The sequence below is a fragment of the Doryrhamphus excisus genome, linkage group LG15 (assembly GCF_037039965.1).
Source record: "Doryrhamphus excisus strain RoL-2023G ecotype Guam linkage group LG15, RoL_Dexc_Guam_v1.1, whole genome shotgun sequence".
In the NCBI taxonomy this organism is placed as follows: Eukaryota; Metazoa; Chordata; class Actinopteri; order Syngnathiformes; family Syngnathidae; genus Doryrhamphus; species Doryrhamphus excisus.
Window position 1 is genome coordinate 6,051,422 of NC_136371.1, and position 24,248 is coordinate 6,075,669.

The following is a 24,248-nucleotide window of genomic DNA, read 5'->3' on the forward strand; positions in this document are numbered from 1 at the left end:
AACAGAATTTTAACAGCATGTTAACAGACTCGCGCAAATTAGGATTACTTTTTATTAATGGAATAAGCCTTTAAATGCAGTATTTCATTTTATGAGAGCCCTCTAGACATTAAATAACACTTAGTAGTCACCTTTACACATGTATTGCCTAATATTGTACACAGTAATATCAGCAAAATAAGAAATATTGGACATACGTACAGTATGGAATACTATATATGGAATACTATATATACATACATATATATATGCTATATATCACATGATTGAATGCGTTTCTGAATGCCTTCTATTTGTATTTTTGTTCCTGTAGCAATTTTTATGTTTGAAAGTGCTTAAAGTGGACCTATTATGCTCATTTTGGGCCCTTTGTATTGAATTTTGGACTCCTGTAGCGCAGCTACACACAATAACCCACACAGAAAACTGTCTAGATCTTCCAGAATCTGCACCTATTCCAGCTGGAAAACCGTCTGGTTTTAATTTATTCCACCCTTAGCCCGTCTCTGGGCACAGCCACTCCGCTGTGATTGGTCTCAGTTTGTACAGCTTGTGCCCAGGCATGCCCATATGAGGACTCACAATGAGCCTTCACTAAAACTCACTATCTGAAACTTTGGCATTGTTTAACACAATAGTACAACATTCTAACTTCATATTACTACTCCGAAACAGCTATAATTCATACATTTTTTTCTGAAAAAAAATTGAAATTTGTGAAATTTTAACTGCAAATTAGCAGGAGTAATGTACAACTTTTGGACAGGAGTATATTTCACTGTATTATATTTATAATATAATATAGATAATATGCCATATGAGGCGGATATGATATTGTAAAACTTGTCGAGGCCATGAGTGAACTATCTGAAAGCCACACAAAACACAGAGGCCCTGTGGAATTAGCAAATTTAACAAAACAGACACTGTGCGCTCATTAAATCACTAAAAACAACTGCCCCGCAGCATCTCTACTGTGGTCCTTTTTTTTTTATTGTAAAAGAGAGTATGATTTAGCGACTTTCCTCGAAGACATCATAAAGCTACAATTTACGCGGAGACTAATGATGTTACAGCAGTCCAATTCACTTGTCTCTTTGATAGCTATATGCATCTATTGTTGACTTAATAAGAGATATCATTAAAATGGCACTGAAATAATAAATATATTAAAAAGCTGTCTTCACATTTTTGTACCCACTGGTCAATACTATATCCTCCATCCTTTTATCTTTCTGAGTCCTCATCTCATCTTATCAATCCCCTCCTATAGTTGAGGAAGGATGAAAATGAGTGGAGCTCTTGCTGCACAGTGCACACTCGCTCCGTGCAGTTAGCTGCGTGCTGCCTTGGGCAACAATATGACAGCAAAGGCTTGATGGACTTAAAGTGGAGATCACATGCTTTGAGAACTTTTTAATAAACATTGCTCTTCTGCATTATACTTTGTTGAGTTTTGTTCATAATAAACTGGAACGATACCCTTTTAAATACCTTATAAATGTAGCGATGGAGGAATAAGGTCAACAGTTTTAGGTTTTGGGAATTGGGCACGGCACGGCAGAGCACAGCAGGCACTTATTGTGAAACGTGAGTCACGAAATGACACGTTTGTCTAAATGTGGAAAGAGTGTCTCTGTAAGTGAGGTTACTGTGACTAGACTTAAACACGAGAATCCAAGTTTTACATGTGTATGTTTATCTGTCTGTTCTTTTAAGGTAACTACTATGGGACGCCGAAACCACCTGCAGAACCGAGTCCCGTGCAGCCGGACTTGGTGGACCAAGTCTTGTTTGATGAAGAATTTGACACCGAAGTCCAACGAAAGCGCACAACCTCAGTCAGTAAGATGGACAGGAAGGATAGTGCAGCCCCAGAAGAGGAGGAGGAGGATGAGAGGCCGCCAATGGTGAATGGACAAGCTGGTGAGCCACAAATCACATCAAATTGGCCTCCCTGCATCCTTTTAGTTTTTTTTATGTATGCGGCCTTTGCTGGAAAAAGGTCTGGACACACCCCTCATGTAAAGTGTCGAATCCTTACCCAGTGTTTGAATTGGAGAGTTTTTGATAGTAATGCAGTATCAAGGAAATGATGACACACCATGGAAGATACTGAGGCAAGCCCTGTTTAGGAGGTTTGCTGCTGGTATAAGCAAAGTTAATTGAGCATGAAGCTGGTCATTCTATTTTGCAAGTTATACATTATCAGAGGGTGGTAAAGAAGGTAATGTTGAGCTCATTCAGTAATAAAAAAACATCATTAGTAAGAATGCAGATTCTATTCCAGTCTCAGGTCAATGAGTATACGTCATTTATTGAGACTGTGAGCGTAGACGTTTCTATGTGTTTTGTTTAAAAATGAGGCCCAAATGTCAGCATAACGCTTGTCTTGTCATATTACATCTCTATGAAAGATGCCGATAAGCAAACTGAGCAATCAATGACCGAATGAAGCCGCACAGATGAAAACCTGGGGATAAGATCCTCACTCACACATGATACTAACAGAGTTGGGATGTGGCGCTGACGGCTGGGCTGAAGCATTGGTCCGATCTGCCATTGCCCCGCAAGGCAGATCCCAGTATATCACTGCTGACATGTAAATTCTATGGCAATTGCTACGCTCTTCTCTGTGTACTCCCTCTGCCTCCTCCTTCTCTCGCCCTCTCTCGCTCTCTCTACGCTTTCCTCTTTTGCTTGGATGAAACCGTCCAGCCAGTTGTGAAAAGGAAGAGCAACTCAAGCAGCATCAGGGCACCATGCAGGGAGCCCATAGAAGGTCCAATGGTTCCACGTTCTCACCTCCTGTCTCCTTCTCTTTCTACCACCTCCCATACCCTTATACCCAACCCATTCCCATCTCTGTCTCTGTACCTGTGTCCCTGGCGGCATGCCGGGTTGCAGCAGACCACATGGACAAGGCGGAATGGAGGAGGACGGTGCCCAGCTACAACCAGTCAGCCGGGGCCATGGACCCGAGAGCATGGAGCGCAATGACACAGGACGAAAATCAGGAGCCCCTTCCAAAGAACTGGGAGATGGCCTACACAGAGACCGGCATGGTCTATTTTATAGAGTGAGTAGACTTAACACTGCCTGGTTTTTGGTCCACTTACTCTCCCATCGCATGAGCCCCCACCAGCAGTCTCCTGACTCCTAACTTATCCTCTCCTAATTCTTCTCAATTGTTCTCCCGGTACTCACTCAGTACTTTATTTACAACACAATAAGCCATTGGAGTTCTGGCCAAAACACTCCTGTATCAAACCGCTGAAGGTATCTGCAGGCTCAGCAGTTCTGTTTTTATTTTATTTGCCCTGTGGTGGAAGTCTGTGGAGGTTTTTTTTTTGGCTGGTGCTAAATGCAGCAGGCGTGCATCACTTTTCAATCGACAAAAGGTGAACTATACTTTGCCCCCCCCCCCCCCCACTCCACTTCTTTCCCTCTGCTCTTTCACTTGTGCCTGGAAGTGTCTAGGGAGTTTAGAATCACAACTGTATTTTGAATTAGCGATGGGAATGTTGCCTCGTTTAAGAAAGCTGGTCTTGGACCTCTAGGCTCTTCAGATTTTTCTGTTGCTTAAATTGATTTATGAACAAAATATATGTCAAATTAATTTGTAATATAAATATATATAAATAATTATTCATTCATTTTCTACCGCTTTTCCTCACAAGAATTGCGGGGGGGGGCTGGAGCCGATCCCAGCTTTCTTTGGGCGAGAGGCGGGGTACACCCTGGACTGGTCGCCAGCCAATCACAGGGCACATATAGACAAACAACCATTCACACTCACATTCATACCTATGGACAATTTGGAGTCGCTAATTAACCTAGCATGTTTTTGGAATGTGGGAGGAAACCGGAGTACCCGGAGAAAACCCACGCATGCACGGGGAGAACATGCAAAGTCCACACAGAGATGGCCGAGGGTGGAATTGAACCCTGGTCTCCTAGCTGTGAGGCCTGCACGCTAACCACTCGACCACCGTGCAGCCCCATATAAATAATTACATAATATAAAATAATTACATTATTTACTATTTATATGGCTTTTTTATATGGTCAACATGGAACAGATTGCTACAAAAACAAATTATGAAATAGGAAAATAAATACCTCATCTATGGTCATGGGCATTGTGTAGTGTGGACAAAAATTCGGAGTAAAACCACTATTCCTCCGGATTGAGAGGAGCCAGAAAAGGTGGCTCGGGCATCTAATGCCTCCAGGAACTGTTCTTGGCATGTTCAACCAGTCGGAGGCCTAAGGGAAGATCCAGGATGCGTTGGAGAGACTATGTCTCTTAACTGGCGTGGGAGCACCTCATATAGCAACGTTCTTTCACTCACTTTCGTCATCCTTCCTTAAAGATTTATTTTCATCAAAATTAATGTTCTACAATGAGCCTTCCTAAAGTCAAATTTGTCTTTGCACAGCCATAACAGCAAAACCACAACCTGGCTGGACCCACGGCTCGCCAAGAAGGCCAAAGCTCCTGAGAAATGCGAGGAAGGAGGTGAGACATTATTTGGCAGGTGACTTTTAATTCTTTAGGCTTCACCTTGGCTCCAAACCATCCACTCGCTTGCCTTGCTGATGGGTGAGCCGGCTAAATAGACAGTGAATGAATAGCTGAGCATGTTTCACATGTGGAATACATCCAAAGGGCATATTAATGCGCCATATAACACCAGACAATATCTCCAAGGCCTCTCTTGCATCTGTGAGCAGGATCTTGTGATGGAGCTCACGTACGCACGAGCTGAAACCAAGTCTATTATTTTTCAAGCTGTGTAACAAGTCAGCATTTCTCTCCTCCCGTCAGTCCTTACTTCATCTCTCAATTGAAGACACAGCAAATAAAACAACCCATCAATTCTCAAGAAGAGCACATTTTTGTTCCTTTGGAGTGAATTTATCTGTTTCCTTCCCCCCCCCTAGAGCTGCCCTACGGCTGGGAGAGGATTGAGGACCCGCAGTACGGCACCTACTATGTAGAGTGAGTAAACATCTAGGTGAAAGAGACACCCAGAGGGGCTATTAAAAAAACGGGATTTGATAAAGTCAAAGACTATAATTATCAGCAATATTTAGAACACTTATTTTTACGATAACGACAAAGTCACAGACATGTTGGCTCTCATGTAGAAGATGTGACGCGAGGCTATAGCCTGTACTGTTGTTTCCCACAGCCCCTCAAAGCAGCAAATACAAGAGGCAATTAAAGTGTTGGGGGCCCTGCATGGGAAACAAAGGCGAGGTTCCTTTTTGATCAAGAATACAAATAGACCTCAATGTTTTATTTTGCTCCCATTACAGCGGACAAAGGGATGTAGGGGGAGGATCGGTGTGTCTTGTTTATGCAAGAGGGTCAATGAGAGGCTGCATCTCCCATTTCTCTGCCGCTTTGTTAGTCAACTATGTGACATCTCATCATTTTCAAATGGGAGTGATGCAGTGATGGTGGAAAGGGAGTGAGGGAAGATAATGGAGGAGGAAGTGAGGGGCCTTGACAGAAAGGGTAGCAATTTTTCTGTTTGCGCTCCTTAAATTTTAAGTTACAACTAGAAAATTCCAGCGGAAATTTTGATGGGCTTGCCACCTGTGCTGTGAACCTCGGGCCCGGTGTGCAAACCATGCTTGGTTACCATGCTAGCACCTAGCAAGAACACCTCAAGTACGGAAAAGGTAGATGCAGTCCCATCGTGTCCCCACATCATGCCATGTGTCTATTTGCATTTAGACATTAGTAAATTAGCTTAAATGCTAGCATGCTAACGGCTACCAAGCTAGCACCTAGCAAGACAGCCTCAGGTCATGAAAAGTTTGGGGCAGTCCCATAGTGTCTCCACATCATGCCACGTGTGTATTTGCCTTTAGACATGAATAAATTAGCTTAAATGCTAACATGCTAACAGTCATCATGCTAGCACCTAGCAAGAGGGCCTCAAGTTTAGAAAGTACCAAGGTTGTCCTATAACTTCCCTACATCATGCCATGTGTGTATTTGCCTTTAGACATGAGTAAATTAGCTTACATGCTAACATGCTAACAGTCATCATGCTAGCACCTAGCAAGAGGGCCTCAAGTTTAGAAAGTGCCAAGGTTGTCCTATAACTTCCCTATATCATGCCATGTGTGCATTTGCCTTTAGACATGAGTAAATTAGCTTACATGCTAACATGCTAACAGTCATCATGCTAGCACCTAGCAATAGGGCCTCAAGTTTAGAAAGTGCCAAGGTTGTCCTATAACTTCCCTACATCATGCCATGTGTGTATTTGCCTTTAGACATGCGTAAAGTAGCTTAGATGCTAACATGCTAACATGCTAGCAATTAGCATTTAGCCACAGAGAGAGTTGAGAAGTTTATCTAAAAAATGAGCCGTAAATCATGGCCGTATTGCTGAGCTACAAGGCTGTGAAAAGTCTGTAAATTCTCGATTTCTCTGGAATGTGCTGTTCTAAAAATAGAACAGTTGTACCTAATCTAGTGGCCCATTTTTGAACGTTTTGGTTTATAGCGTCGCCATAGTTACACAAAACATTCCAAAAAATAAATACCGCTGTAGTCCCGAGCCTCACGATTCCGACGGTGTAACATGTGTAGGGGTCCTTTTTGCGGTTTTGGCCGCATTACGCGCATGGGGCTTGCTCAGTAATGCAAGCCCCATAGTCTATGGGGCTTGCATTACTGAGCAAGCCCATAATAAAAAAAAGTTAGTCTGGAGCGCTTGTCACCCTGAAGTCAGTCAGCTGCAGATCTGATTCGACGTCTCTTACAGTTTGTTACTTCCCAAGTGGCAAGTTAGGAGACTGTTTACCATGACATGCGTTGAACAGTCATTTGAATCTGCCGTCATAATTCATGTCGATGTGCAAGTGTTATATGTGTAAACACACAGGTGTGGCTTCAGTGTTGTAGTGCCACAACAGTTGCATGTTCAATTGTACCCACTGAGACAAGACAAAACATCAGTTTGCATGACAGGCAAAAAAAAAAAAAAGGTCCAAACGCCTACAATGGTAGCAATATTAGTTATGTGCTGCCTCCATGAGGACAAATTGGAAGAAACATTTTTCAACCATGCAATGTCAGTTACTATTAGTTTTTGTACCATCTTCCAGCCACATCAACCAGAAGACTCAGTTTGAGAATCCGGTGATGGAAGCAAAAAGGAAGGTGAGCGTTGAGATGCCAACTGCAGTATCCTCGGCAACAGCCACACCATCAGGTGAGCACACCTATGATTGTTGATTTGATGGTAAATTCATGACTTTTTTTTCAATGCCATCAACAGGTTATATTGCTTTAACATGGTATGCCTGTGAATGTTAGAATCCAAAATATGGTTATCCATGCACTGTACTCTCACTGTTTCTTCATCTCTTAGTGCACAGGCTGCTGATAGCACGGCAAAATATGAGATGTCAATTTCAATAATACAGTAGCTCTGCATGGCGTGGCAGAATTCATCTTGGCAGGCAGATACGAAATTCCGAGGGCTTGTTTTTACGTAGTCCCAATTTGAGTCCCAGCAGTTAAGTGATGGATGATCATAAATTGTATTTCCAGTGGATTATCTCTTCATTTGCCGCCATAAGTGAATGCTGCTGCTCGATGTGACAATCTGAAGGGTGTTTTTGTGATATGAATGCAAATGCTTATTATCTCTGCGCACATGAAACATTAAGTATTCCAGTACTCTAAGTAGCCTCTGTCTCTGTAGTCTGTAGATGAAATAACATCCAGTATCCAACCCCTGCTTTCACACATCCACCTTCCTGCCCTTGTTAATGAGAATGAATAATAAGTAGCGTGCTCGTGAAAGTAAAGTGGCTTCCAAACCGTTTTCTGGCAGGACAGCCAAACCTGACTTATCAGGCAAAACAACACTCCACTCCGCCATAATTATACCACTGACAATCCTGTCTGACATTTTATATAATGACTTCACCCGAGAGACTGTACCTCCGAGGCCCATATTTTAATTTCCACCATGTAAACATGATTTGGGTGTATCAGCCACCTCTCTCACTTCTTTTCATGGCTAGATTCAGGGCCATCGTGTAAGAAGCCATTGCTTTCCCCTTGCTGAATAATCTTATCTATAACTTCTATATAGAGAGAGAAAGAGACTAGAAAATGTTGTTCCTGTTGCAGAGGAATCTGTACAGGGAGTACGGGGCTTCACACGAGACCCATCGCAGCTACAGGGCTCCCTCCTTCAGACCGCACTTCGAAAAAGCCCCCAGGGCTTTGGCTTCACCATCATCGGAGGAGATCGCCCAGACGAGTTTCTTCAGGTCAAAAATGTCCTGCCTGATGGGCCCGCCGCACACGACAAGAAGATTGCCTCAGGTAAGAGTCCTCCCATATGACACTGCAGTTTTTTTTAAAAACCTCTGCTGATATTCGATATTACAGCAACAGACCTGATAGTATAACCTGTTGCTTTGTTGTTGTGGTACAACATGGTTACTACCTCTTTTTATAGTTCTACATCTAAGTGATGGCCATCTCTGTGTGGAGTTTGCATGTTCTCCCCGTGCATGCGTGGGTTTTCTCCAGGTACTCCGGTTTCCTCCCACATTCCAAAAACATGCTAGGTTAATTCGCGACTCCAAATTGTCCATAGGTATGAATGTGAGTGTGAATGGTTGTTTGTCTATATGTGCCCTGTGATTGGCTGGCGACCAGTCCAGGGTGTACCCCGCCTCTCGCCCGAAGACAGCTGGGATAGGCTCCAGCATCCTTGCGACCCTTGTGAATGAAGATGCTTGAAGTGGCTGGTGCCAAAGGTCTTACCTCAGTCACATGATCAACTCCTTGTTTAATCTGTCTGATCAGCCTGTATATTATCGTGCCATAGCTGTTTAGTTGTGTTTATATACTGTATTATATACTGTATTGTATATTGTATTGTATTCTGAGTGACATGCAGGCTGTTTTGCGTGCCACTCAGTTTGGCATCAGCGTTCACATTCACAAGGCAGGTTTATGTACCCTGAGTACACACAAACAAACGTATTTGCTGTGAAAGTCACATTGTATGATAACGAGAGGACAAACGTTGTGTGGAGCAGATCTAAAAATAGCATTTTAACACTGAAAAATGCATAAAAGTGTGTACGTGAAAAGTTCATTATAAAATAATAATTATTATTATTACTTCTATTATACTGTATGTGTGAATGGTTGTCTGTGTTTCACTGAAGAGTAACCATTCTGGGGTGTACCCCGTCTCTCGTCATCTGGGATAGGCTCCAGCTCGCTCTTGATCCTTAACTGTATAGGACGTAGAAAATGAATAAAGGTTTTAATTTGGTTGTAAAGCTGATTTTCATTTTAAGGAAGTCAAACTCGCAGTATTTATACAGTATGTATACTTGCAGCGTCATAACGGATCCCTGGGGCTATTGAACCTGCTTTGATAGGGAAAACCTGATCTGTGGTTGCCAGAGAATAGTATTGATTGCGTGGGCAGTTCGAGGCTAGTGAGTCAGTGAAAAAGCTGGAGCGCCGAACCAATGAGTCAGCTCTCCTCCCACCCCCTTGAAGAACCTGACGTGATGTTTTTAGCATTCTTTTGAATTCTCTCTTCCAGGTGATGTTATTGTTGACATCAACAGGACGTGTGTGCTGGGGAAGACTCATGCTGATGTGGTGCAGATGTTCCAGTCCATCCCTATCAACCAGTATGTCGACATGGTCCTGTGCCGTGGTTACCCGCTACCTGAAGACTCTGGAAGCGGCGAAGATACATCAAAGGACACAAGCTCTTCTCCTGCTGCGTCAACGCCTCAGGACCCTTATCACAAGGTCCAGGATGTAGGAACTCTACCCAGGCAGACTGCTGCTGTACCTCCCATGGCAAATGGGGGGCGCCATTACCACTATCATCAATCACACCACCATCACCAACCCGCTTCTCACTCCCACAACCAGGATGGCCCAGATCCCACGCTGCTCCAACCTGAGCTAATAAGCGTGCCCTTAGTGAAAGGACCAGGAGGTTTCGGTTTCGCCATTGCTGACTGCCCACTGGGCCAAAAGGTGAAGATGATTCTCGACGCGCAGTGGTGCCGTGGCTTGCTGAAGGGGGATGTCATTAAGGAGATTAACAGACAGAATGTACAGATGTTGAGTCACTCTCAGGTGGTGGACATCCTCAAAGACTTGCCAGTAGGCAGCGAGGTCAACGTGCTGGTGCTCCGTGGAGGTGAGTTGACCAGTGGCATTGCTGAATGAAAAAAAAACAGTTGGCTACGAATCTGGGAAAATAAATGCCGCTGTATGATATTTAAATCCCCATTTTGCTTCCATCCACGGTATAAATAAGTGACAAAGACAACACATCATTTTTGTGATAAACCAACATAAATCAAGTTTATTATGCCCCGAAGCTCATTGAAATAAGTGGCAAACACCAGCCACACACTAACATCAATTACTCTCCACGGATGAATACACAATCAATACACAATATTGATATGATTCAAATACTGCTCTGTATTAAATTGCAAATATGCAGTATTGATTGGTAATAATGGTAATGGTTTTATTTCATTTGAACATGCATCAGATTACAATTGAATGCATCACATAATCAGTTCACAGTTCCACATGTCCAAAAGGAGTAGGAAGAAGCAAAGCTTATTAAATCCTACCCCTCCATCTGGTACTTTTACAATCAGTAACTGTTACATTTGTTCACTTCCTGCTTTCCTAATATAGTTTGAGGTTATTTTTTTTTTTTTTTTGTTACGTACCGAAGTACGAGGTGATATGACCATCCAATGACATAATGGGTACCATAGTAAGTGTCAATATAGTGATATGTATAGCACATCATGACTGGTTCAAGACTCTTCATCCTTGTATTTAGCAAACATCAACTGCTTGTATTGTTTCTTGAATTGGCTCATCGTTGTGCATTGTTTGAGGTCCTTACTCAATCCATTCCATAGTTTGATTCCACATACTGAAATGCTATGGCTTTTTAACGTAGTCCTAGCATATAAGTGTTTCAAATGTAGTTCTTCCCTGAGATCATATTTCTCCTCTCTTGTAGAGTATTGGATGACATTTTTAGGTAATTGGTTATTTTTAGCCTTATGCATTATTTTAGCTGTTTGAAGATTAACTATATGAGCAAGTTTAAGTATTTGTGATTTTAGAAATAAGGAGAACCTTATTGACCATCAAAAGAACCACCTCTTCCAGTAAAGAATCACAGAATATCATATAGCTTTGAAAGGGGAAAATAAGTCCGAGACAGTGAAGATAGAAGAAGATAGACATATCATGGAGTCTGTTGGAAACAAGCTGACTTGCACTGCAACATGTGACAATGAAGCGTCCATGCAAGGAGTAAGTCATGCTTGGTCACACAGTGAGCTGTAGTGTGACGCCGCACAAAGGTGGTGCTCACTGTTATTCATTTGCTGCTCAATAGAAAGACTGGTCAGCCATTGGGGAATTTGAACCTTCTACTCACTACGTATGATGCAAAAGTGGTCCGTCATTCAGGCTGTGCATAGTGAGGATTCAATAGATCAGTTCTACACATAGTACACGTAGTACAGTAGTTGAATGCAAGTTTCTACTTCAATTATTGAGCAGCTTGTCTTGTGATAGTGGAAGCTGGAGAAACAACGCTAGTAGGTTAGGTTCTTGGGGGGGGGGGGACATATTTCCACATGCTGTAGAGACACCTTGCCTAATACTGCCTCCTACTGGTTTTATCACATGAAGGCCACAGTTATCAACCGATTAGTTGAAGGTTCTGTCTTTGTCAGAGGTTCAAATTCTCAACCAATTTCCCTCCAAAATGGCTTTACAGTAAAGATGCACTTGTCAAAAAGACAACAAGACATTGTGAATACAAATACAGTAGCACTGCTGTAATTATCAAAAGTATTTACCTTTTTTCTTTCTGCTTCTAGGTCAGACATCACCTGTGAAATCATTGAAACCGGTAAGTCAAAACACGTGTGTTTAGTCAGAAAGTCATGCTGAAGAAAATAAATGATAAATTACTTTGACAAACCCACATTGTGGTTGCATTTGTGTTTCCATGGTAACTGCTATGACGCTCGTATCATTATTTACATTCACCACGTCCGCATAATGGGTCAGACATTGGCCTAGTGCAGGGGTGGGCAAACTACGGCCCGGGGGCCACATCCGGCCCGCTAAGTGTTTGAATACGGCCCGCCCGTTCTTTCCAAAGTATTATAAATGTTGTTATTTGATGTGGTCTGTTGTTTACAAAGTGCTCCTGAAAAAAGGGACACAAGCACATAATAATAATAATTATAATAATGGCATGGAGGTCGAGTGGTTATTGCGCAGACCTCACAGCTAGGAGACCTGGGTTCAATTCCAATGTGAATGTGAGTGTGAATGGTTGTTTGTCTATATGTGCCCTGTGATTGGCTGGCGACCAGTCCAGGGTGTACCCCGCCTCTCGCCCAAAGACAGCTGGGATAGGCTCCAGCGACCCTCGTGAGGAAAAAGCGGTAGAAAATTAATGAATAATAATAATACATTTAATTTATAACACACTTTACACATGTACTTTACACATATACTTTACATATAGTCTGCCCCCCCCCCCCAATTTTTTTTAAATCAATGCGGCCCGCGAGTCAAAAAGTTTGCCCACCCCTGGGCTAGTGGTTAGAAAGTTGGCCACACAGTCAGGAGATGAGGAAGATTTGGGTTTGAATCCCCGTTTGTGTGGTGCTTGAATGGTCTCCCCGTGCGTTGGTTGTGTCGGGGTACTCACATTCCAAAAACATGCTAGGTTAATTGGCCACTCTAAATTGCACATAGGTATGAATGTGAGTGTGAATGGTTGTTTGTCTATATGTGCCCTGTGATTGGCTGGCGACCAGTCCAGGGTGTACCCCGCCTCTCGCCCAAAGACAGCTGGGATAGGCTCCAGCAACCCCCGCGACCCTCGTGAGGAAAAGCGGCAGAAAATGAATGAATGAATGAAATTGCCCATAGGTATGAATGTGAGTGTGAATGGTTGTTTGTCTATATGTGCTCTGTGATTGGCTGGCCAGTCCAGGGGGTACCCCACCTGTTGCATACCTTGTGACCCTAGTGAGGATAAGTGGCACCGCAGAGAGATGGACGTCCATGTAACTGGTAAAATGTTCTCTAAACGCTCAACCAAACTTATTTTCATAAAATAGAAGAAAGTTCAAAACACAAACACTTTCTTGGATAAATGTCGAAACAATCAAGCAGCGTATGTCATGATTGATTTCTAGGATGAAGATCATCCACGTAGACCTTGCAGATGCACACATGTATTTATTTTTTATATGTCTTTATCTGGCAAGCTCAAGGCCGGGGGGCTTAAATAAAGAGTACACTTGCTACAAGCAACAGTCAGCGGATGTGAAAGGTGTCCGCTTTATTATTCACGCAGTGAGCTCAAAACTCTGAGCTCTGGTTTACAAAGAAGTATGCTGCTTTCTGACAAACAGCGATTTTAGCATCCCCCGTGCTCAGCTATTCAAGAGGATATGCCTTATTTAACAGCTTGCTCCTGCATTGCTCCTCTGTGCTGCACTCTTAAAATAGCAGCAGCTGAAGCAGCAACAGGCTTTTTTTCATACTGGTTTCGTGATTCAGTGTAAAAGGTTTGTTTGCACTTTGGTGTGTAAGTTACTGGTTCTTCCTACTGTTGACATAGAGCACATTGTTAGATCATGTATGTTATACACACTTTATTTAAAACAATCCTATCTCATTCCTCTGTTCCAGTGCACGGCGCCAACGTCTCAGCCTGCTTCCCAGCATGCATCGCAACCAATATTCCCACCTGCATCCCAGCCTGCGTCCCAGCCCGCGTCCCAGCACACACCTCACCACACCCACCATAGCCACTCTTCCCCTGTCACACCATTGCAGCAACCAGAGCTAAACAACAGCGTTGAGGCCCTCGGCCATGCAGAGGTGCCTCCCAATCCGCTCTCCTTTCCTGCCAACACCATGCGCTCATCTTCTCCCAAACCGGACGCTTCGGAACTCTACCTCAAGTCCAAGGCCATGTTGGATAGCCAGCGTACGTGTGCAATTATCTTTTGTTACATCTAGTAATTATTTAAAGGCCATTTAAATCTCCTTGTCTACGTATAATGTTCTACGGTAACGTTTTAACTTCAATAACATGAACACTACTCAAGCAAGAGATACCCAATTTTGAGGATTAACGCTAATATTCCGGAATTACAAACTCAAAACTGGGTACTTAGATAATATTCAGATATTATCTATTGTATTTGCTACATTCCTGGAAAATTGATACCCTCTGAAATCAGGTGTCAACAAGCAAAGCTTCCCATTGTATAATTACTGTACGGACTGTGCCATATAACCTTTTTCATATCAGATAAAGAAGCAACAAATACATTGTTGTGAAGTGTTATGTTTTGTGGTTGATTTAGATCTGTGAGTTTCTGTCATAAAACTTATTTTGAGTATAATTATTTGCAGCTGCAAACACCAAGGACCTGGATGTCTTCATTAAGAGAAATCAAGAGTCAGGTTTTGGCTTCCGTGTCCTTGGAGGCGAGGGACCAGAGCAACCGGTAAGCAGGAGCTTAAGCAAGACCTTCCTGTACTTGGTGTAGAGTATTATGAAAAAACATATCATGACAAATTAGTGTTTGTCCCATGTGTCCCATTTTCTGCAGGTTGAAAGGGAAACATGCATGTATTCATCTTTGTAATAATTTGTCTTTTGTCCGTAGGTGTACATTGGCGCCATCGTCCCGCTGGGTGCAGCTGAGAAGGATGGACGCCTGCGGGCGGGTGATGAGCTTCTGTGCATAGATGGTGTGCCAGTCAAGGGCAAATCCCACAAACAAGTACTAGAATTGATGACAAACGCTGCCCGCAACGGCCAGGTTATGCTCACAGTCCGCAGGAAATTGACACATTCAGGTGGGTCATGAAGTGCATTCTGAGACATATTTCTGCCAATTATTATGGACAAGAGAAGGTTTATTGTTATTGTTAAACAACTTTGTCTCTGTCGCTTTAAATCAACTGGAAGTATCAAAATTGTATTTCCTGTAATTGCACTAACAAATAGCATAGCAGGCAAACAAAGTCGTGCATCAGCTCGAAAAGTCGATTTTTATGTCAACTACTTTAAAGGGGACCTACTGTGCTAATTTTTCACCCCTTTGAATTAAGTTGTTGACTCCTATAGAGCAGCTATACACAATAACCGACACAGAAAACCTTCTAGATCTTCCAGAATATGCACCTATTCCAGCTGTATTCCCTTGGATTTGTGCTACCCGTCAAAACGGTCTGTTTTAATTTATTCCATTCACGCCCCCCCCTCCCCGCCCCATTAATGTTCACAAAAACAGTCCTCTTTGAAATGCCGTTGACAGATGAAAATATTTTTCCCTTGCTGGGAATCACCAAATACAATAACTTCTAGCTTGTTTGTAAACAGAGTAGCAGAGCACGGGGGATGGCCAAGAGCTTATCTAGCTTACAGCCATGCCCATATAAGGAAGTCCTTTCCTCTGTGACATCACAAAGGGGCAGTTGTACCACGCCTTCTGAAACCGAGTGTTTTGAGCCATCCCAAACTTCTTTCAGGGCTCACTTCCAAATGTGCAGATGGATGATGTAGATTTAGCATGCACACAATTTGAGATTTATGGAGTATTTTATTAAAAGGAACTTTTAAAACGAACCCCACTATGAACTACGAACCTGGGGAGACAGAGCCTTCTCCATCGCTGCCCCCGTCTGGAACTCTTTGCCCCATTCACTCCGTGCTTGCCCTGACCTTCCCACCTTCAAAAAACAACTCAAAACCCGCCTCTTTAAATCTGTTTTTAATGTCTAACCTTTTATATCTAACTGCTGTGCCCCGCCCCACTTTTACTATGTTTTAACTGTGTATTAACCAATGAATGTTGTATTTTGGTGTGTCTTCTATTCCGTTTACTTGCTTTATTCAACTTCATTCTTCTGTAAAGTGTCTTTGAGTATTTTGAAAAGTGCTATACAAATAAAATGTATTATTATTATTATTCATATAGTGTCCCACTGGGATACAGTATAATTTTAAGGTCTCCTTTAAGGAGAAGCACATTGTGTTTTTACCACCGCAAATTGTCAATATATTCAAAGTGTAAACTAGCCCAAGCGTGTTTCTAAGCATGTGTTTGTATACGTGTCAGACGTTGGCGGTGGAAGGGAGGAGGAGGGCGGGCAGCAGCCCCTGCAGGTAGCATCAGCAGTTGTCAGCAGCTCCCCTAAGACACCCCGAGGTGAACCACTGAAGGCCGCCCATCCCTCTCGTCAGGAATCCTTTGATGTCACACTTCAGCGCAAAGACAACGAAGGCTTCGGCTTTGTCATTCTCACCTCTAAGAACAAGCCCCCACCTGGAGGTTAGATTATCATGCTTTTTTTAGGCGAAGGAAAGGAAACAGCAGCATGCTTTGGTTGGCTAGATGAGCGTAGCGGCTCACACATCTGTAGGGGTCAATCTGAGCTAAGATAGCTGTGAATCAATGTGATAATTATTGTAATTGTTTTAATGCTATTAACAACTGGATGTTGTTCATTGCAGTAATACCTCACAAGATTGGCCGCATCATTGAAGGCAGCCCCACAGACCGTATGGGTCAGATGAAGGTGGGTGATCGAATCTCTGCGGTCAACGGTCAGTCCATCATGGAGCTGTCACACAACGACATTGTCCAGCTCATCAAGGAAGCCGGAACATCTGTTACACTCACTGTTGTACCTGAAGATGGTATGTTTGTGCATTTCAGCAAAATTCAGCACTGACGACGTTATTTGTGGAATATTGAACATGAATGTGACCTTTGCTCTTACAGACAGTGCACCTCCGTCCACAACAAACTCAGCCAAGCAGAGTCCATCAATGCAGCATCGAGCTGTTGGCCAGCAGCCTCCCAACTATGCCGACAGGTACACACCATTGCAGGAAAATTCATCCCAATTAGGTCCACTCTTCTGAGATCAGCTACATTGTGGTCACACACACACACACACACACACATATATATAAGGAAAATCCCCTGCAGTCACTACTTGAATGGTGGAGCAAAGAAAAAAAAGATTACAAAACAGTCAGGCTTCTTTTCATGTGGCACTTTTTAATCCTCTCTTCTCCTTCCTCTCCACCTCACTTGCTAAGCACTCAATTTCTACCCTTTAAACTCTCCACCAACACCACTAAGAAAAGTCTACACCGTTTATAGTTAATCAAATCATCACAACAACATCTGCAAAACAAGACAAGTCACACTGCACTGAAATTAAGCACTGGACTAATAAACTAGTACAGCCCTTTGGAGCATTTAATTGAACTTTGACATCACAATTTACATGTGTATATAATAAAGGCTTTATACTTACAACAACAGGATCATCAATGTTCTTATTTCTATTATGTAACAGAGGGGAAAGTGTTCAGTCAGTTTCTAAAATGGAATTAGAGGAACCTCTAGTGGTGATCTGTGGTATTGCAGGTTGTACCAAAAAAAATAAACAAAAAAACAATAGAAATATAGAAATCCATCCGTTTTCTATACTACTTGTCCTCACTTGGTTTGCATGTATAATTTTGTCTATATCAGCTCTCTCTGGACTGCAGAGTGGGAAAAAAATCTATTAGGGTGCACCCATAATAAAATGATGGTCCTTTTACGAACCAGATGGTTGATAGGTGCCTTATATGGAGTACTTCCTCATGTTGTTAATGGAGAGAAACTTGTGACTAAACTGTATACATAACACTTCAATCATTTTGATGAAAGTGTAATACTTCATGACAATACTCCAAGAATAACTACTTGTATGTTTAATGTCATATTTTAATGTTTTTTATTCTCTTGTCTGGATCAGGAATGGTGACATGGGAATACTCAGCCCATCGGTCCTCAAACATGTAAGAGTGCCTTTGTGATTATTTGCATTGTTGTCTACTTTTTTTTTGTTGAAAACAACTATTTCTTGGATACCTGTCATCCATTTTGAAGCCTGTTGTTGTTCCAATCTGTTTTCTAAAGGACTGTTTTGTGGTGGAGCTGGACCGTAGCCAGAGGGGCTTTGGCTTCAGTCTGAGGGGAGGAAAAGAGTACAACATGGGCTTGTTCATTCTGCGCCTGGCTGAGGACGGGCCCGCACTTAAAGACGGACGGATACACGTGAGTTTTTGCCATTTGTAAATTCTGCCATCAGACCAAACTACAGTAAAGTCTCATTATATCGATATCGGTTAAAACGAATTACTACTTATTACGATACTATTTTCATTTCCCGGCAAATTTCTAGTCTTTTATGATATAATTAGCTCCGTTAGTACGATACACGGTTATTATGATAATCCGGTTACTACGATGCCCTTTTCATCTCCCGCCAGCCAATTTGGTCTGCTTATATCGATACAAAAGCAGCTTAAATCAATCTTTGCTTAAGGATTTCAATACCAAAAAAGAACACGGCGAACGGCTGCTTCCAGTCAACTTTTCACACTTCCACCACCAGAGTGCAGCACACACAGCAGAAAACACCCGTCCCTCGAGCCTACCCCTCCGGGTGGCAACACCTTCCCTATCGATAGTTCCGGGGTGAATTATGTCCCGGTAACCAGTAATCACTACAGCGTAAGTTTATTTTTATTTACTGTAGTACAAAATGTATTGTAGTACAAAAGCATGCTAGATACGCAATCCATGAACTCAAGAAGAAAATTACATGCCATATCAAAGATCCGCCCACTTTTAATGCAGTTCGGCGCAGGATCGGATATATGGATAGTCCGGTTATATCGGTATTTTTTCCGACTCCCGAGAATATCGATATAACGAGACTTTACTGTAAATGCGTTTAATATGCTTGGCAGGTCGGCGATCAGATCGTCGAGATAAACGGCGAGGCCACCCAGGGCATCACTCACACACGAGCCATCGAGCTGATCCAAGCGGGTGGCAATAAAGTTCATTTGTTGCTCCGACCCGGCCAGGGTTTGGTTCCCGATCACAGTGAGTGACTCCGGAGAAGCACTTGCACACACCCAAACATGCACATACGATATATGTAGTGTTCAGTTGCCATAAGCTTTGTGTGTCCTCATGCATGTGTTGCAAGCTTTTCTCTCTCAGCTCTTATATCTTGAGTTCTCTCTCTCTCTCTATCTCTCATGCTCTTATCTGACTTGCCTTCTCTGTTTTCTGCATCGGCACGGCTGTCTGTTTCTATTTATCTCTTCCTCCTATAGGTCTGAGCTCTTCTTCCACCCTGTGCTTCTACATGAAACCAGAGCATCACTAAAGGCCTCACTGCTTTTCTTGGTCTGTCCCTAAATAACTGTGGTAAAACCTTGTGCTCCTCTCCTTCTTTTTCCAAGTGATCCATCTGCTGTCAGATTTAAGTGTTGTTTTCCGCTCTTTCCTATCACCCAACTATCAAAATGGTAGACCGGTGACAGCACATGTAATTAGTTTGAGTACTTGAGGAGGGCTAAACCAAAGCAGTGAGTCCTAGAAGAACAAAACAGACCTGCAGGAGTTATGAAGTTGTTATTTCGGATGCCACTGAACACATGCCTTGCCCTGGAGGGGGAATACAGTTGTAAGAAACGGCGATTAGGATGAAATATAATGTCTTTATATACGTATATATAAGGCTACTTTTGTGGTTTAAGTAGAACAACAGATGTATTGTGCAAACCTTTTATCTATATACATACACACCAAACTTTACGGGCTCTTTCTTAGCTTATAAAACACCTAGCTGTCTCTCCCTTGTGTGTGTGTGTGTGTGTGTTCACTGGCATTGACCTCTTGCCACAAAATCAAATAAGGATCACTTTCTATGACTTGTTCTAGAAATCTAATAACGGCTTTTCTCTCTGCTGCGTGCATAACCGCACTTATGTTATCAACTTAAAGCAAACCTGAAGTGGCCAAAGCTAGCTATGATGCTGTACTTATAGGTTATCACATGGTTTGTCTGGTATCAGGCCAGGTATCATGCCCCCAAGTGTCAGTATCAGCCCGAGAACGAAGGTGGGCCTGATACCAGACAAACCATGTGATGATCTTATTATCACATACTATTTAATCATGAGATTATTATCACGTACTCATTCATTCATTCATTTTCTACCGCTTTTTCCTCACGAGGGTCGCGGGGGTCCTAGCTGTCTTTGGGCGGCAGCCAATCACAGGGCACATATAGACAAAACATATAGACAAACAACCATTCACACTCACATTCATACCTATGGACAATTTGGAGTGGCCAATTAACCTAGCATGTTTTTGGAATGTGGGAGGAAACCGGAGTACCCGGAGAAAACCCACGCAACATGCAAACTCCACACAGAGATGCCCAAGGGTGGAATTGAACCCTGATCTCCCTTATCACATACTATTTAATCAAAAGATTTTGTTTCCAGAAAATGTTCATTTTATTACATGTATTATATCTAAACAGTGTAAACACAATAATTGCAAAAATATTTCAACAATAATATTTTATCAACAGTCTTATCTTATCAATGTCTGACAATTAAAGTTCCATTAATCAAAGTTTGGGTTTTTTGGTGACTGGAGAAGCACTAGGCACTAAGCACTCGTGTGCTGTTCTCTGATTGGTTGTTTCACGGGCACGATACCAGAGCAGCGCGCTCTGAGTGGACAGCTACGGGGGCTGATACTGGACATGGTTAAACTCTATATTTTATCAGTATCACTGCCCTGGGCTTTGACACAGTATCATTTCGGCCTTTTCCCGTATCATTCATGGACGGTTTCTAGGGTACAGGGCCAATTAATACTGTAGTATGTGATAATATGCAGTACTTATCTCTACAAAGCTAAACATTAGTGCCGTACAAAAAAAACAAGCATCGAGGATACTGCATGTTTATTTTCAATTTAATGTGCAAAATACCCACAGTAAAGGATCATGTTAGCTTAGCAGCTTCCTGACTCTTCACTGCTTGTTTCCTAGGTTCTAAGGACAAAGTAACCATTCCAACCTCAAGCTTCCCCAAGCATTCTGTAACTGATGGGCCATTGTTACCTCCAGCCTCTCCATCTTCTGTCTCCATCTCTACCTCGGAAATGTCCCCCGCGTCACCCCTGGTAACCACCCCTGATGAATTCTCCACTGTAGTCGGGTCTGTTGGATCACCGAGCACTGGTCCGGAGCGTGCACGTCAACCAAACAGAGTAAGAGGGCAGCAGGTTTCCACCAAGCGCACCACCAGCAAGAGTGACTCCAAGGCTACCAGTCCCAAGAGAGCCACTGAAAACAAGGCAGATCATGTCGATAGCTCCCAGAGCCCCAGAAAGAAAGAGCGGGGATCATCAGAGGATATGAGCAGGGATAGGAAGCAAGAAGGGCAGAGAGACCGTCGCTCCTCCAGCCCCAGGAAGAGCTCCAAGAGGGAACAAGAGGAGCCCCAAAGCCCGAGACGCCCAGCAGGCCAGCAGCCCCCTGCAGAAGGGAGACGACACAAGGATGAAGACGCTTATTACAGAGCCGTTGCAGAGAGCGATCGTCACAAGAAAGGAAAATGGACGGAACAAGACACACAAGTGCACGTGCAAAGGGAGAGGTCAGGGTCCGACGCTGACACATTGGGCCGACGGAGCGCAAGAGAGAAGGACAGTAGGTCCCACAGGATTCCTGAAGATGTGAATAAAAAGGACCCCAGGGGGTCCAGCAGTAGCATCCAGGACCCCGGCCACAATGCAAACTCCACCAGCAAGAAGGCCCCCATCACACCTGGCCCATGGAAGGTTCCCAGTTCTAGTAAGATTCAGTCCCAGGTGGACACAGTATAGAATGCATAAGTCGTAATATTCTTTGTTTGATTTCTTTTCACCAAGTTTGCCCGGTTCAGATAGGCAGGGAGCTGTCGTGTCGCTCCGTCAGGCTGTGTTTGATGTTTGATGCCGCGTGTGACTCCGATTTGAAGGAACACCATTCACTGTGAGACTTGGATGAAGGAGCTGATTTTTTTTCACTGTGAAGGTTTGAGGCACATTCATGGAATGTTTGTCTGTTGAAGACGTGTTCATGTCCTTGGATAGATCATTTGATTTTTTTTTTTTTTTTTTTTTTTTTTTTTTTACACAACATATTCAGATTCATGAGCTGAGATTTCGACTCTCATGATCTTATCAGCATGTCGTGGAGCTTTTGACACACCACTCAGCAGACCGGACACTTGTGCTTATTGTTATTGTGTTTGTGTTAATAATAATAACAATAATAATGTAATTTATTGAAATTATAACTGTCAGTTGTAGATACGCATTTCATGCGTCATGTCTTAAAGATAGAAAGAGAATGTGTAGATAACGTCACAGTTCATCAACAGCAAAAAGCCTTAGCAATGGAAAAAATATCTATACTTGGTAGAGCTGCCTACATTTGAGGGGTTTCCTTGGCGTATCCTCTTCTAAATGTCATGAAAGTGGATTGAACTGATTGAATGCCTCGGATGCAGCTCTGAAGGTCCTGCCACTGTAAGAACTGCACAATCTATACACTCTATTTCTATGATTTTGTGGTCTGTGATGGTCCGCTTATACAGCTCTGTGTTTTAAGTCATGTGGCTATTGTGTGCTGTTTCATATTGCTGTAGCATTGACTTAATATACTCAATCTGAGCATTACTTATCAAAGCGTATATATTGACACAGACTTCAGATGGGACGTTGATTGTAAGATGTGAGAGCCTTCAGCATTCTTAAAAAGATGCTTATATTTTTATCACCCCCCTCCCCAAAAAAATATATCTCATGATTCTCATATCTTTGATTTTGCTCTACCAGTCCTCAAAATGACAATAATTGGGATTCAGATTCTGACTAAGCATCCTTTTCATGTCAGTGATATCTGTCAAAAGCCCTTAGAGGTATCTCAGGTCAAAGTTCACATCAAATTGATAGGTCTGATGTTCCAAAAAGTCTAAGAATATTTGACACAAATACACAGTGGTGTGTGTGCTCAAAGGTGAAATAAGTATGCAGTCATTGTTTTTTTTTTTTTACCATATTCATAAATGCCCTGTGGATGTTGACTTACAGTATTTGTGAGCTCCATGGCCTCAGATACCACGACGTATTATCTGTTGCTATTCCTCACTGGCATCAAACGGTGGGGACAACATTACAGTTACATTTGAGGGGTTAGGATAAAAAATTACTGTATTTGGTTAAATGCATATTTCTATTTTGTAGAGGACTTCATTGCCCTTATCGGTGTATTTTAAAATAATATTTATTATCACAAAATCGGGTTGATTACAATTCAATAAGGTGTTGGCGGTTTGGGGACTCCAATGTTTTTGTATAAAAATGACTGGGTGTCATAAATGAAGTCATTCATAGCCCCTATTTTTTAAAATAACCTATTTTTGGACTTTTTTGGGATGACATTAGACCTGCACTGATATTGCTGTTGTAGAGCACAGTAATGTCCTTTATTCACACGCTTGTTTCCATGTGAAGCATCAGACTGCCTGTCGAAGTATGTACAGAAGAAACTGTCTCTCTCGAGACATCGCTTGCTATTTTTTTTTTGTCCACTTTATTGTTGATATGATTGACCACTGTACTGTTTACTGTGCATTCCATTATCATGTATGATACTGTGGCCTTGCATTGTTCCAAAACGTATGACAAAATGTGTAGTTTTAACATCACAGTTAGTTGTAAATGTTTCCAACTTGTACAGCACCTGTATAAATATTCATGCAGAAAAACAATCCTCTGTAAATTGTTTCATTATTTTTTTATTAAGGGAACTGACATGAAAATTGGTGAAAATAAATAATCTTGCATTCTGATCATGCACTGATAAATAAAGGTTTACTGAATAAACACGAGCGTGTGTTTCAATGTGTGAAATTTCAAATCACAAACACAAAACAAGCGTATTAGAAAGTACTGAGTAACAAAAGTTGTCCAGTATGTTATGGCCAGCAGTAGGAAGAATTATTGTGGCCACCAGGTGTCGCCAAAAGTACTTACTGTACAACACTACACCGGAGAGGATTTTTCCCCTCTTCCTTCTCAAAATGACGTCATCTTAGTGCGAACGTGAGCGACAGCACGCAGGCAATTGAGTGGAAACGCCAACTCCCGTGATGCATTTCACTAGACTACAACAGCCCAAAGATGCGCGTGCCACG

At 42.5% G+C, this 24,248-nt stretch overlaps 1 protein-coding gene across 4 annotated transcripts in view; it reads left to right on the forward strand.

Moving 5' to 3' along the window:
* magi3a (membrane associated guanylate kinase, WW and PDZ domain containing 3a) overlaps window positions 1–22,176 on the forward strand; it is an 81,441-nt gene extending 59,265 nt beyond the window's left edge. The window contains exons 4-22 of one of the 4 annotated variants that reach the window (XM_058052605.2): window positions 1,720–1,926; window positions 2,908–3,079; window positions 4,443–4,522; window positions 4,948–5,005; window positions 7,135–7,241; window positions 8,171–8,368; window positions 9,615–10,229; window positions 11,956–11,987; window positions 13,793–14,093; window positions 14,525–14,619; window positions 14,782–14,974; window positions 16,240–16,452; window positions 16,635–16,820; window positions 16,906–16,999; window positions 17,939–17,981; window positions 18,103–18,240; window positions 18,939–19,077; window positions 19,314–19,386; window positions 21,053–21,200. In XM_058052605.2, coding sequence (XP_057908588.2) covers window positions 1,720–1,926; window positions 2,908–3,079; window positions 4,443–4,522; window positions 4,948–5,005; window positions 7,135–7,241; window positions 8,171–8,368; window positions 9,615–10,229; window positions 11,956–11,987; window positions 13,793–14,093; window positions 14,525–14,619; window positions 14,782–14,974; window positions 16,240–16,452; window positions 16,635–16,820; window positions 16,906–16,999; window positions 17,939–17,981; window positions 18,103–18,240; window positions 18,939–19,077; window positions 19,314–19,366 — 2,924 coding nt within the window. In that variant the 3' untranslated portion in view covers window positions 19,367–19,386; window positions 21,053–21,200. Of the gene's footprint in view, window positions 1–1,719; window positions 1,927–2,907; window positions 3,080–4,442; window positions 4,523–4,947; window positions 5,006–7,134; window positions 7,242–8,170; window positions 8,369–9,614; window positions 10,230–11,955; window positions 11,988–13,792; window positions 14,094–14,524; window positions 14,620–14,781; window positions 14,975–16,239; window positions 16,453–16,634; window positions 16,821–16,905; window positions 17,000–17,938; window positions 17,982–18,102; window positions 18,241–18,938; window positions 19,078–19,313; window positions 19,387–21,052 lie in introns of all 4 variants that reach the window. The other 3 variants (XM_058052607.2, XM_058052601.2, XM_058052602.2) reach the window with 3 other exon arrangements.
* Window positions 22,177–24,248: the final 2,072 nt, after the last annotated feature.